The sequence below is a fragment of the Nicotiana sylvestris genome, chromosome 12 (assembly GCF_000393655.2).
Source record: "Nicotiana sylvestris chromosome 12, ASM39365v2, whole genome shotgun sequence".
NCBI classification, from domain to species: Eukaryota; Viridiplantae; Streptophyta; class Magnoliopsida; order Solanales; family Solanaceae; genus Nicotiana; species Nicotiana sylvestris.
In genome coordinates, this window is record NC_091068.1 from 140,389,195 (window position 1) to 140,401,529 (window position 12,335).

At 35.2% G+C, this 12,335-nt stretch overlaps 2 protein-coding genes across 3 annotated transcripts; one reads left to right on the forward strand and one right to left on the reverse strand.

The window, feature by feature from the left end:
* The first annotated feature begins 258 nt into the window (after window positions 1-258).
* Window positions 259-2,645, forward strand: LOC104246286 (protein SLOW GREEN 1, chloroplastic-like). 2 transcript variants are annotated; one of them, XM_070164938.1, is made up of 2 exons: window positions 259-1,449; window positions 2,297-2,645. In XM_070164938.1, exon 1 carries the CDS (start codon window positions 332-334, stop codon window positions 1,400-1,402), a length of 1,071 nt encoding a protein of 356 aa, XP_070021039.1. In that variant the 5' UTR covers window positions 259-331; the 3' UTR covers window positions 1,403-1,449; window positions 2,297-2,645. The 2 variants fall into 2 exon arrangements, with proteins under 2 accessions (XP_070021039.1, XP_009800384.1); XM_009802082.2 differs by lacking the exon at window positions 2,297-2,645 and adding an exon at window positions 1,849-2,281.
* Window positions 2,646-4,297: 1,652 nt separating this feature from the next.
* Window positions 4,298-7,231, reverse strand: LOC104246278 (protein SODIUM POTASSIUM ROOT DEFECTIVE 2-like). Its single transcript, XM_009802074.2, has 4 exons — window positions 6,877-7,231; window positions 6,048-6,492; window positions 5,442-5,517; window positions 4,298-4,708 (listed from the first exon to the last, which is right to left on the reverse strand). The coding sequence occupies exons 1-4, from the start codon at window positions 7,011-7,013 to the stop codon at window positions 4,446-4,448; spliced, it is 921 nt and encodes a 306-aa protein (XP_009800376.1). The 5' UTR covers window positions 7,014-7,231; the 3' UTR covers window positions 4,298-4,445.
* Window positions 7,232-12,335: the final 5,104 nt, after the last annotated feature.

The following is a 12,335-nucleotide window of genomic DNA, read 5'->3' on the forward strand; positions in this document are numbered from 1 at the left end:
TTTGATCCTTTTCCGTACATAAAATTATATTAAGAATGAATCTAAGTAGCCGTCACCCAATCGTTTAATTTAAAAATGGCCGATAGGTGTATTTTTCAGAAGTAATCGAAGAATTTCTTGGGCAATTTATATATAATATATGTATAATCAATGCATAATCTATGTATACGGACTTAAAAAAAATAATGAATCATGCCGGCTATTTGTGTAAAAATCCGGAATTATATTTGGCTGATGGGCTAAATGGGTAAGTTGCCCAAAATTTTCCAAGACTTTGAGATTGTGCAATTGACCTTTCTCACTTTCTCTTCTTCATCTCCTCCTTGACACCATGAACACCTTAAACCCTTTCGCTGCAAAAAGGAACAATTTTCACAACCAATTCATCCCTTCATTCGATCAACATTGCTCTGTCTTAACTAAACAACCCCTTAATAATTCTCTTTACTTTAGAACCCAATTACCACTATCTTTATCCTCCTCTTACTTACCCATCAAATCCTCCTCCTCAATTCCTAAAACCCCTAATTCACAACCCTTCAAATCATTAACCCCACTCTCTTTCCTTAAACCCACACTAATCTCCACCATTACCGCCACTGCACTTTTCCTCACAGGATTCTATCTCAACCCTAAGCCAGCCATTTCTACCCCTCTTTCTCCCCCGCCCACCGATGACACAACAACTGTAAATGAAGAAAATGCCCTTAAAGAGGAGCTTGTCTCTAACCCCAATGATGTTGATACAACTGCAAATGAACCAGTCTCAGAAGATAATACCGAAAATGCCCTCGTAGACGAGCTCCTCTCTAACCCCAATGATGTTGAAATCTTGAGAAATTTGTTAGAAAATCACATTAAGAATAGAGAATTAGTGGATGCGCTTAGCATATTAAACAAGTTAATCGAGCTCGAGCCGAATGAGACTGAATGGTGTTTTTTGAAATCTCATTTGTATGTTCATAATGGGGAGCTTGAATTAGCCAAACTAGGATTTAGAGAAGTAATATCGAAGGATCCTTATCACGTCGAGGCTTATCGCGGGCTTGTTGTGGTGGCAGGATCAGAAGACGATTCGTTAGAGGAAATGAAGGAAATAGAAAAAAAAGTTGAGGAGGGAATTAAAATGTGTGAGGAGGAGAATATAAAGGATGAAATGAGGGATTTTAAGCTCTTGCTTGCGCAAATATGGGTTATTGAAGGTAAATATGATGAGGCGTTGAAGGTTTATCATGAGTTAGTGGCTGAGGAGCCGAGTGATTTTAGGCCTTACTTGTGTCAAGGCATGATATATACAATGTTGAAGAAGAACGACAAGGCTGAGAAGTATTTTGAGAAGTATCGGGGACTGGTACCACGTGAGAATCCTAATGCTAGGTTTGAATTTATGATGGCGACTTGATGGCACTAAAGGTTTTTGCAGAGAAGGCGGAGGATTATATGATTGAGGTATTGTAGAAATCGAGTTGCATTATGTGTTTGGAGTTTGTTTATATTTTTCTTATTAGATGTTTAGTATTTTTTAATCTATGGTTTGAGAAGGTAGGCTTTTATATTTAGTTTTTGCAATAAGGTAGGAATTCAAACATCAAACAAAAATCTTTGTAATTTAGTGGAATAGAGCTCAAAACATCGTTAGTGTAGATTCATATAGCCGATCCCTGCTTGTTTGGAACTGAGGCGCAGCTGATGTTTGTTAGTGAATGGAACTTGAAGCTATTTAAATTCAGATGATATTTTGAATGACATGATAAACTATATTGAATTTTATCAAGAATGTGAAACAGATTGATACTTTGTGATATTATCTTTTTCTAATGCAATCATTCCTGTGCAATATGCTCCAAGTCCTATATGTTGTGAGTTGTTACTTCTGAGGCTGAAGACACAAGATTTCATGGGAAAAGTTAGCTGCTACAGATATACAACAACAACAACCACCCCCCAGTGCTACAGATATGTGGGAGAGTTAGTGATTACTCTGCTTCATTTAAACAAGTCTAACTGTTGGTGCAATAGATCCTTGTGGTCCGGCGCATAGCGGAAGCTTAGTGCATCGGGCTAATTGTTGGTGCTAGCTTGAGTTATGTTATTCATACCATACTACACTTGCAATCCAAGAACTAAGAGGGAAATCTGAGTTCATTAGAGATAACATGACCCCAGTTTCTTAAAAATGTGGAACTCTTGTTATTTCTGAAATTATCCTAAATGGGTAGTGTTTGTTCAGATTAAATGGAGATTAAGCTCACACAGACAGACAAATTAAACATGTATGTTCTTTGTTGTTTTGCAGAGTGAACTCAAGAGACTTCGTCCTAAAATAGTAGTCTTTGTTATTTAGTTGTTCTGTTTTTCATTTTTTCTTTATTCTTCCGATGGTGCATTTGGTGGGAGGTTGGATGGACTAGATCCTTATATAATAATGTAGGAGATTTGCATGATTACAAGATTGGTAAACATAACTTGAGCATCAGGCTACAACATTTCATGTTCCATATAGTTGCTTATCTAGTTTGTGGAATACAAGTTAGAAGTTCATTAGCACATAATGTTGATCTTCTCCTACATGAGGTTTTCTGTGAATAGCTATGTTGCTCGGACTCTCAAAACATGCCGTCGGGTGCATGTCGGATCCTCCAAAAGTAGTGTATTTTTTAAGAATCCGATACGGGTGCGGCAACTTTTTGGAGATTTCTCGCAACTGAATAGCCCTCTAGAAATTCATTTCTCTTTGCCTCCTGGGCTTTGGTCTAATGGGAAGAGCGCAACAAGTGATGTATGGGTTAGGCGCACGTCACGGTTTCGGATCTCACCATAAACAGAAAGCTTGTATTTAAGTGAAGAAGAGTTGAGGTGCTCATTATTCACTGATTTTCAAACTGTGTGCCATTGACCATTGGGGATATCTCAGTTATGAGAAGAAAGAAAAAGTTAATGAGTCCAAAGATGCTCTTTTCTCTTCATGTCTTGAAGTTTTCTGTTTATACTGAATCTACTAGTGGAAAGAAAATCTTAGTAATAACACAAAACCTCAGCATTTTCTTTTAAACCATTTTCAATGAATTGGAAAATCTCTTGATTCAAGTGTCATGACTCATGTGATATGCTTTATACGAAGTTGTATGACAACAATATATGCATCCTTTTCATTGGAAAGTTTTCAATATACAGGCTATAGTGTAAATAATTCTACATATTTCTAATCAACAGTAGAATGGCGCTGCACTGACATTAGCCTAGTCTTCATATTACTCACATACCTAAATAGGTGGGGTTTTTTTCCTTGGGTTTATGAGATTCATCAAAATAGAACCTTTGGAGAAATGTTTGGAGATTTGACTATGTATGTATGGATTAATTGGCACAGAGGAAGGGAGCTTGCTAACTAATACTCCATCGGTTTCATTTATCATCCTGTTCGACTGGGCACGAAATGTGAGGAAGATTTTTGAAAATTATGGTCTTTATCCGAGAATAGAAGTGGTCTTTGGCGATTTTTTATGTGAATTTGGTGGGTTGTCCCCCCTTCCTATGGGTTCCCCACCAACCTAGTGACACTAACCACGCCCCTTCTCTTTCTCCGACCCCATGATCCTTTTATTTGTCTTTCATCCCCCCTGATAAGTAAGATCCCGCTCTTTCTAATTCAAAAAAAAAGAGGGGCGAAGTGCCCGTTTGAAGTGGCGAAGACCTATGCTACAGTAAGAAAAAAAAAGTACGTTGAGGTTACAAAGTCACTTATTTGAACTAGAAAACTATAAAGAAATGGAAGCTAATGTTACGAAGTAAGGTTAGTTGGTTAAGGACTATGAAAGCTTCTCATTTTCATGTAAAATGAGAAGTTTAAGTTAAATTATTTTCAAATTTAAAAACGAGTTATTCTTTTTGGAACATATTAAAAAAGTAAGATCACATAAACTGAAACGAAGTGAGTAACAAATGAAATTGTAAACTTGGCTCCACCCTCTCACCTTCCCCATTGCTCAGAGTAAAACGAAAGAGAATGAATATGAAAGAGGAAGCTTCCTTGAAAATTATTACCAGATTCCTTTTCCTTTCCGGGCAGCTGAGGATACAATCTTTCAGCTTTATCTGCAGCAAGAAAAAATTGGAATAATGCTAAATTTACCGAAAAGAATTACTTATAATACCTGGTACGTTTGCACAAGAATATAAATGTAATTATATTGCATCTCTTGCATATAAAACTTTGGTTATATGATATGTATTCTCACTTTAGTCTGCTCGTTTTGGTTACAAGTTTTTTTTTTCGACGAGTTTATCCTGTGACATGTGGTAAAGTAAGTAGGCAGCAAAAAAATTTCCATGAAAATCAAAAAGTTCACCAGCACCACACCACAATGTAAAATCCAGCAGGAAGATGATAAAAAAAAGATCCCAGGCTATAATTTCCTTAATCTAAAGCACATAAACTTCAAAATTTACATAAGGTGAATAGTTGTTGGATTTGGAGAAACATTATCTATGTTGTCATCAGAAAGTACCAACTGCTGCTTGACATCTTTCATGAACTCAGAATTACTTAAATTAACTTTGGCTGAAGAAGGGACTGAAGATGCTAGCGTTGGTGTCATAAGCTGTGCATTCTTCACCTTTGAAATGCTTGCAAGAACCCCTAAAGGTGTCACATCCCCGATAACCGTTACCTTCTTAGCAGCAAAATCTATGTTGAAAGATGTCACGCCTGCACGGTGCAAAAGATATTCGCACAATCAGATTGTTTATAAGGTAATTACAGGTAAAAGAACTATAGGTTACATGTCGCGCTAACACTGAGTTTGACATGCGCTATTGAAATCATTAGTTCTTTAACATGTCGTGATGGTGGTAGTGGTGGTGGAAGGGAGGAGGTTTTAGTGGTGGAGAAGAAGTGGAGGGGATGGGGTAAAATGGGCTGGGGGCGGTGACGTATCATGACATCTGGTGTCCATCTCACCAAAATATCAGTGCCATGCAAAATTGGGTGTCCATCTTGAACAATCCTAACAGAGGAGAGGTATATCTGAACCATTTGGGTAATGACGGGGGTACTTTTGTGTGGATAGTATAACGAAAGGTAAATTGATCCTTTTTGCATAGTAGATGAGCAAATTTGATCATTTTCCTAAATTTATACTGACAGTGTATACAGTCAAACCTCTCTATAATAACCTCATTTGTTCCGGATATTTTTGGATGTTATAACAAATTGTTGTTATAAAGAACATATATTATAACATAATACGAAATTTGGTTCCGGAAAAATCTTGGCTTTTATAGTGAATTACTATTATATAAGGATGATGTTATAGAGAGGTCTGACCGTATAAGTTAAGAAAACGAACGCATCGAGAAAATGTCAAAAAGGGGGCATGTCAATGGTCCCCAACAAATTGTACAAGGAGAAAAAAGTTATCACAGAGTGTAGAGCCACACACCTTGCATTCTGGATATATGTTTCCTCATCTTCCTTTCACATCCTTTACAGTGCAGTGAAACTCTAAGAACAACCACCTGCAACAAATATTCATTACTCTGTCATATATTGTCTCTTTTGTCCTTTTTTGGACCACTTTCTACAAATAATCCTCCTACTTTCTGATGCTAACAAACAAGAGAAATGTTTTCTGTATCTTTCTGAAAAGGAAATCAAGATACTATCAAATTAGATTAATGCTAGACAGACCTTTTTCTTTTGATCTAGTATTATAGTTGAAAGGTCTTGTAGAAGCCAAGAAAGTACTATCTAGGCCGCCATGAAACCCTTACTTTTTGCAGCGACTAAAGGGATAGCTATGTAAAATTGTCTTCGAGAACGGGATCTTTACACAAATAATCAGTCAAATTCACTGTTTACTTTTCCTAGCCGGCATACATATATTACATACTTATATATTATACACTGAGTATATACAATTATATACATATTATACATGGATTATACATCGGCCGCTATTGCTAGTTTAAACAGTTAGGTGGGCGGTTATTTAGGTTAATTCTTCGAAAACACTTTATGATTTGAAAGGAGAAGAGCAAGAAAAAACCTGATTAGCAGGTGGTGGTTTTGTAGGACAAGATTCATCTGTTTCTGTTTTCACAGCTTCCACAGAATTACTAGGAACCAACTTGAGAATAGGATCAAAATCTGATAAAGCATCCAACAAATTACTTTTCTGATCACCCAAAAGATACCTAGAAGAACCAGGCGGTGTTATAAATTCACCAGGTTTTGTGCATCTCCAGCTACTACTAGTTGTAGTCTTAATACTAATATTCTCATTTCCCTCAGCACTGCTCTTCCTTTTCTCATCATTATCCTTAGCTATCAATGGCTTTCTTGAGCCTTTTCTCTTGGTTTCTTTAGCTGGTTTCGAGGATGTTTTTCGGTTCTTGTTCTGAGGTTTTGGTGAAATTGGTGAGTGAGCTGAGCAAGGAGCAGAGACGGATTTAGGACCTGTTCGTCGCGAATCCCTGATTATGGGGTTGTACCTGAAGAGAAGATTAAAAATGATTACTTTGAGAGAATATTCATGTTGTATTGGTTACTAAAATGCATTACAGTTGTTATAAGACTTCCTGAAAAACTAAGAGATAAGGACAGTCCGGTGTACAAGGCATCCCGCGTTGATGCAGGGTGCGGGGAAGGGCCGCACCCCAAGGGGTTTGATCTAGACAACCTACTCTAATGCAAGCATTAGTGGCTGTTTCTACGACTCGAATCCGCGACCTATAAGTTACACAGAGACAACTTTACCGTTGCTCCAAGGCTCCCCTTCGAAAAACTAAGAGTTAGAAAAAAGTCATCAATTAGTTCAAAGATATGTAATACTATCATTTTTAAAGAAATAAATGCATTAATTCCAACAGTAGTACCGGTCAATAGCGCGACTGCTGGAAATGCTGCCGCCGCCGAGTTGGATAATGGAAGAGGAAGCTGAAGAGGAAGAAGCTTCTTCCATACTAAGACATATTGCTGTTGCAGCTTGGGATGCACAGAATATATCTTTCATTTTTCAAGAAAATTATGAGTCTAGAAATGTAAGGAAATATATGGGAAGTAGTGGAATTTGAAGGCTAATTAATGGTTTAGAGAATCTGAATCGAAACTTTTGGTGAAAGCAAAAAGAGTGCAAGGAACTGTTTGAGAGAATGCTTTTATGATTGAAAGTGTTTGAGATAGAAGGAGATAAGGAGAGTGAGTTGTTTACTACGGGAAGAGGAATTGAAGGAAGTGATATTGCCTAGTGTTTTTACTTTATATGTATTTAAGTTCACATGCTAACTTATGATACCAGCCTGGAGATAGATTCTTTTTCAACTTCTGAAATTACTCTCTCGAGTAGAGGTAAGGTCTGCGTACACACTACTCTTCTCAGACCTCACTAATGGAATTTTACTGGATCATTATTGCTCTTGTTGCTTCTGAAATTTACTCTTTTGCTCCATTTTAGTTACAGGTGTATCAGCAGCCGAGAGACAAAGCATCCCACGTTCATGGGGTCCACAGAAGAGTCGCACCTATCGGCGGAGCTAGAATGCCGAGAGCTAGTTCGGCCGAACTCGGTAGCTTTGGTTCGAATCCTGTATTTGTCTTAAAAAATTCATTGAATATGTATAAATTATTAATTTAGAATACAGTAATTTAAGACGATTAAAATCTCGAACCCATAAGCTTGAAATCCTGACTCCACCACTGATCGCACCCCAAAGGGTGTGTCATGACTTCTAATAATTTTTTGAACTTCAAAAGTTAGTTAAGTATTGCGATAAGAATTTGCGTTTATTAATAAAAGGAAAAGGGTGCAAATTTCTCACCTATAGGAAATATCTAAAATTATCCTCCCTTATATTTTCGGGTATTCCTACCCTTGTTGTTAGTGAAGTATTTTGTATTTTCTCTTAATCCTAATAGAGCTCCAACCTTAAATACAGCAGCGCGATTTTAAATCGTAGCCAAAAGTAGAGAGATGGATTCGGACTTTTCCAAAATGCTTTGACACATGGAATTCATACAAATATTTAATACCTATGTGAATGAGGAATAAGTACTTGCACAGATTAAAAATTAAAAATTAAGAAACAATATTGGTGAATTGTGATTAAATACCCATATTTAATAAGTTAAAGTTGAAGGAGTGACACTCGTGGACTGGGTTTTCTGAAAGATTCAGTGACAGTTTCCTAAGAGTGCGCTTCTGCCTCATTTATCTAAACATTTTATTTTATGTTATTAGACTTCTTTTTTGATACAATACATAAATAGTAAAAATTTATTTGCACGAGTATTTATATCAAATCATACTAATTTACAATAGTTAAGTGATAAATTAAGGGAGATAATGTGTATTATTTAAATATAATTTAGTGATAAGTACTTATTCAATGATATAAACAATCGGTGCAAATAAGTTTTTACGGCTAGAAATACTGAGTTGTAAAAAGTAAAAAAATTAAATGATACTCTACGCATGGCCTACATAGAATGAGACACTGCAACGGCTAAATAATCTGTAGACACTCAATTTTTTTCTTCTTAGCATGCAATTCAAAGTTCAGATTTCATGTGCAGTTGTTCACTTGTTCTGATACAAAAAACAGAAACTTTTTGTTTCATTCAATTCATGGGGTTTTAACAAACTGCCAAGCTAAATAAATTTACTTCATTTATTGTTTTTTATTACTCGATATTCCAAATTCAATATACATTTTCAGACATATGAGTTACAATTTTTGTGTTATGTTCATGTGAAATTGACATTGATCCAAAAATATTTGTAAAAAAACAAAATAAAATTGTAAAAATAGACAATAACATGAAATTTTACAACATTTATTGAAAAGTTTAACTATGCAAGCTTTAAGAAAGTATTAGAACTAATTGAGCCATCTTGGTTTAAACATATAGGTAGACAGTATTGTAATTAACTCAATTGTTAATTTCAGAACAATTTATTGGATTAAAATGTAAAACTTGAAAACTATTTGGTGTGGGAAGACGTTGCAACCTTAAACTGAGGGGTCTGAAGGCAGTTTAATAAAATCAGAGGAAAGTGGATTTACTGTAACATAAATGAATTAGAATTTTGAAGGATCATTGCCACAATTTTGCAATAATGATTTTCCAAGCATTTACTTCTCTGACTGCATTGCCCCTATTTCACACCATAAGTACTTCTCTTGCATATTGCAGACCAAACTAAGGTAACTTCTATGAGTAGTAGGCGGATTTAGGATTTTCATTTGATCGGTAAATCTATTAGATTTTTAATAGTGACAGAGTCAGCAATTAAATACATGAAGAAGCTACAGAAATTCAACATAGCACATAAGTATATAGTATATAATTTTTCGAAGAAGGAATGCCCCTTGATTAATGGTGGCTCCACACTGGTTCTTAGCACTAAGCTCATTGTAACCCTAAATCTTAACTGTGTAGTTAGATAAAAATTCTTTTATCTAACTACACAATTTAATTTTTCGACAATGAGGTGCCCTCTTAATTAATTATGGCTCCACACTAAACTCATTGCACTTCTCAAATTATGAGTTCAGATCTAAACTGAATCCTCCTCGAGACAAATGATTTCATTATTTGTGACACATTGAATCTGCATGAAAAACAACAAATATAAAGTTCAATCAATCGTAGCTTGCACAGGGGCAGGGCTAGGGTGACGGAAGGGGTACTTAATTCTCTTCGCCAAAAGTTTTATTGTATATATAAGATCAAAATTTTTTTATGCATGATATGTTCGTGTTTTTACTTTTTAATATTTCGAATAAAAATTCTCATAGGTAAAAAGTGTTTAATCAAATACCAAAAAGAAACGTTTTTTTGGTGAAAGTGGGCGGTCCAATAAGTTGGAATGAGAAAGGAGAAAACTTTGATATAGTTGGAGAATAAGAATATAGGAACCATATTCGTATTCTAAAAGAACCATATGCCTCTCTCCATTTGCAAATGCGTTTGGAATTTTTCTTTTACAGATGATAATGAGAGCTAACAGCTTCACAGAATCAGATGCCTTTCAAAAACATAACACACAAAGTCTCTTTTCCTTCTTCTTCTCTTCTTCCTTTTCTTTTTCCCTTTACATTACTTCAAAACAAAAACATCTTAAAGGATTCCTACACTTGGACGTTGTACCTACCTGCATTTTAGCCCTCACCCTTTTTTATGAACTTTTATTCAGATACTTTAATTCTGCTTTTATAAATAAAAATAAAAAAATAAGGAATTTCTTTTCCGCCCTGTGTCATGTACCTGTTTTGGGGCTCGACTAATCCGTGTTGGTGTGTTGCTGCTCACAAATTTGTTCTCAGGTGCACTTTCTTTTATAAATTGCTTCTGGAATCAACATAGCGCCACAAAACTTTTCATTTCATTATCGTAAGACACAAACTATCAGTGAATGTTATGACAATCAGTTCCAACGTGATGAAATTTGTTATGGCAATTTCAATACCGAGAAGGTACTAAAACTTCGTCAGTCTCTCAAGGACAATATACTATATAGGCAATGGAACCAAAAATTTATATAAGGGAATTCAAAAATATTCTAGGATATTACTCTTTACATTATGTAATTTTCCACCAAAGGGGTTCGGCCTTTCACTCTACCTAGTTCCGACCATGATAATAGGTAGATGCATTTTTTGTAAGAACTAGTCTTAGGGTACGCGTTTTGCGCGTGCACTTATATCAAGGGGTACACAATTAAAAAAATCACATAATATATTTGAGTTAAAAAATAAAAGTTTAAAAACGATAAGTTCTTGAAAATAATGAATGTTAATCTCACTTAGCTAACTCAATGAAAAAAAAGCCCGCTCCACAAAAGTCCTAAGATGCCTTATTGTGATTTCAAAATTAATGTTTTTTTACCTAATATACAAAACACATAAACCACAAAACATAATTTTCAAACAAAAAAAATTAAAAGTTAAATCTTTTGTTATTTTAGAGATTTGAAAATAAAGAGGTTGTCTTATATCATAGAAAAAATCTATGGTAATATGATGCAAAGTCTGAAAATGATTAATGTTGAATTAATATTTTACCAAAGTAATTTAATATAAAAAAAAATGCAGGGAGCTATCATGTGTTGAAAGAAATATGAACAGAAACAAAAATTAATTATAAACTTAATTCAATTTAGAATGCATTTTGTTTAATTTGATTCTTTTTTTTTTGGTCGAAATTATAATTTTTATTCCAACCTTTTTTGCAAAGTTACACCATCTGCTCTCTATGGACCCTTGAGCAAATCTCAAAACAAAACAAATCATAAACAACCTATACAACTCTTCTGTTGCTATCTATTACAACGTATACACTATCCTATACACAACTAGGATAGTTGTTTAATCTTTCCACTAATGGTCTCCACTTTGGTTTCATTTGTCCAGTTACTTGAATTTGGACAACAATTTCTTTTGCTCTGTCTTGTATTGCCTTCTTGCATTGTTGAAATCTTCTGTTGTTTCTTTCCATCCATATGTTATACACCACAACATCAAACACAATTCCTAGTAAAGCTCTCTTTGGATTTTTATTACTCACATTCTTGATTAGCCAATTCACTTCTTCTTCCCAATCTTCAATTCTTCTGTGATAACCCATCCATGTTAACATACTTTTCCACAATTTCGTTGAATATGAACACTCAAAGAATAAGTGTTCATGTGTCTCAATCACATCTCTTTCACACAAGACACATCCCTGTTCTACATGAATTTCCCACTTTATCAATCTGTCCATTGTTGCCATTCTTCTATGCATTGCCATCCACATTATGAATTGTTGCTTTGGCAGACTACCATTAATCATTGTTACAGATTTCCACCTCACTTTAGGTCATTCTGGAAAGCTTTGTATGTATGCTGTTTTGATACTGAACTTCCCATTCTTCATGCACGACTGTATTCTTGCATATCATTTGCCCACCATTCCCTTGCATTGAAGATTTTCCTTACAAGCCAACTAGCTTGTTTAGGTACTTCCATACTTGTTATATCTTTCCTCTTTATGTATTGACCATGTATCCATTTTATCCAGAGTTTGTCCTTCTTGTTCACTACTGCCCATAACAACTTTGTTATTGCTGCCTTATTCCATCTTTCATAGTTGATTATGTTTAGTCCCCCTGCTGCTTTTGGCTTACACAAAGTGTCCCAAGATATAGGATTCCTCTGAGAATTCTCATTGCTTCCATCCAGTCCACAAATCCTCCTGCATATGCCATTCACCATTTTTACAATCTTCTTAGGGATGAGGAACACTTGAGCCCAATAAGTTTGCATTTCAAACAACACACTCTTAATAAATTGTA

Excerpts from the sequence above, each read along its gene's own strand:
- LOC104246286 (XM_070164938.1), top strand. The coding sequence starts at position 332 with ATGAACACCTTAAACCCTTTCGCTGCAAAAAGGAACAATTTTCACAAC.
- LOC104246278 (XM_009802074.2), bottom strand. The coding sequence starts at position 7,013 with ATGAAAGATATATTCTGTGCATCCCAAGCTGCAACAGCAATATGTCTT. Across the intron at positions 6,493-6,876 it reads AGCAGTCGCGCTATTGACCG|GTACAACCCCATAATCAGGG; the intron begins GTACTACTGTTG and ends TCTTCTCTTCAG. Across the intron at positions 5,518-6,047 it reads AACCACCACCTGCTAATCAG|GTGGTTGTTCTTAGAGTTTC; the intron begins GTTTTTTCTTGC and ends TATTTGTTGCAG.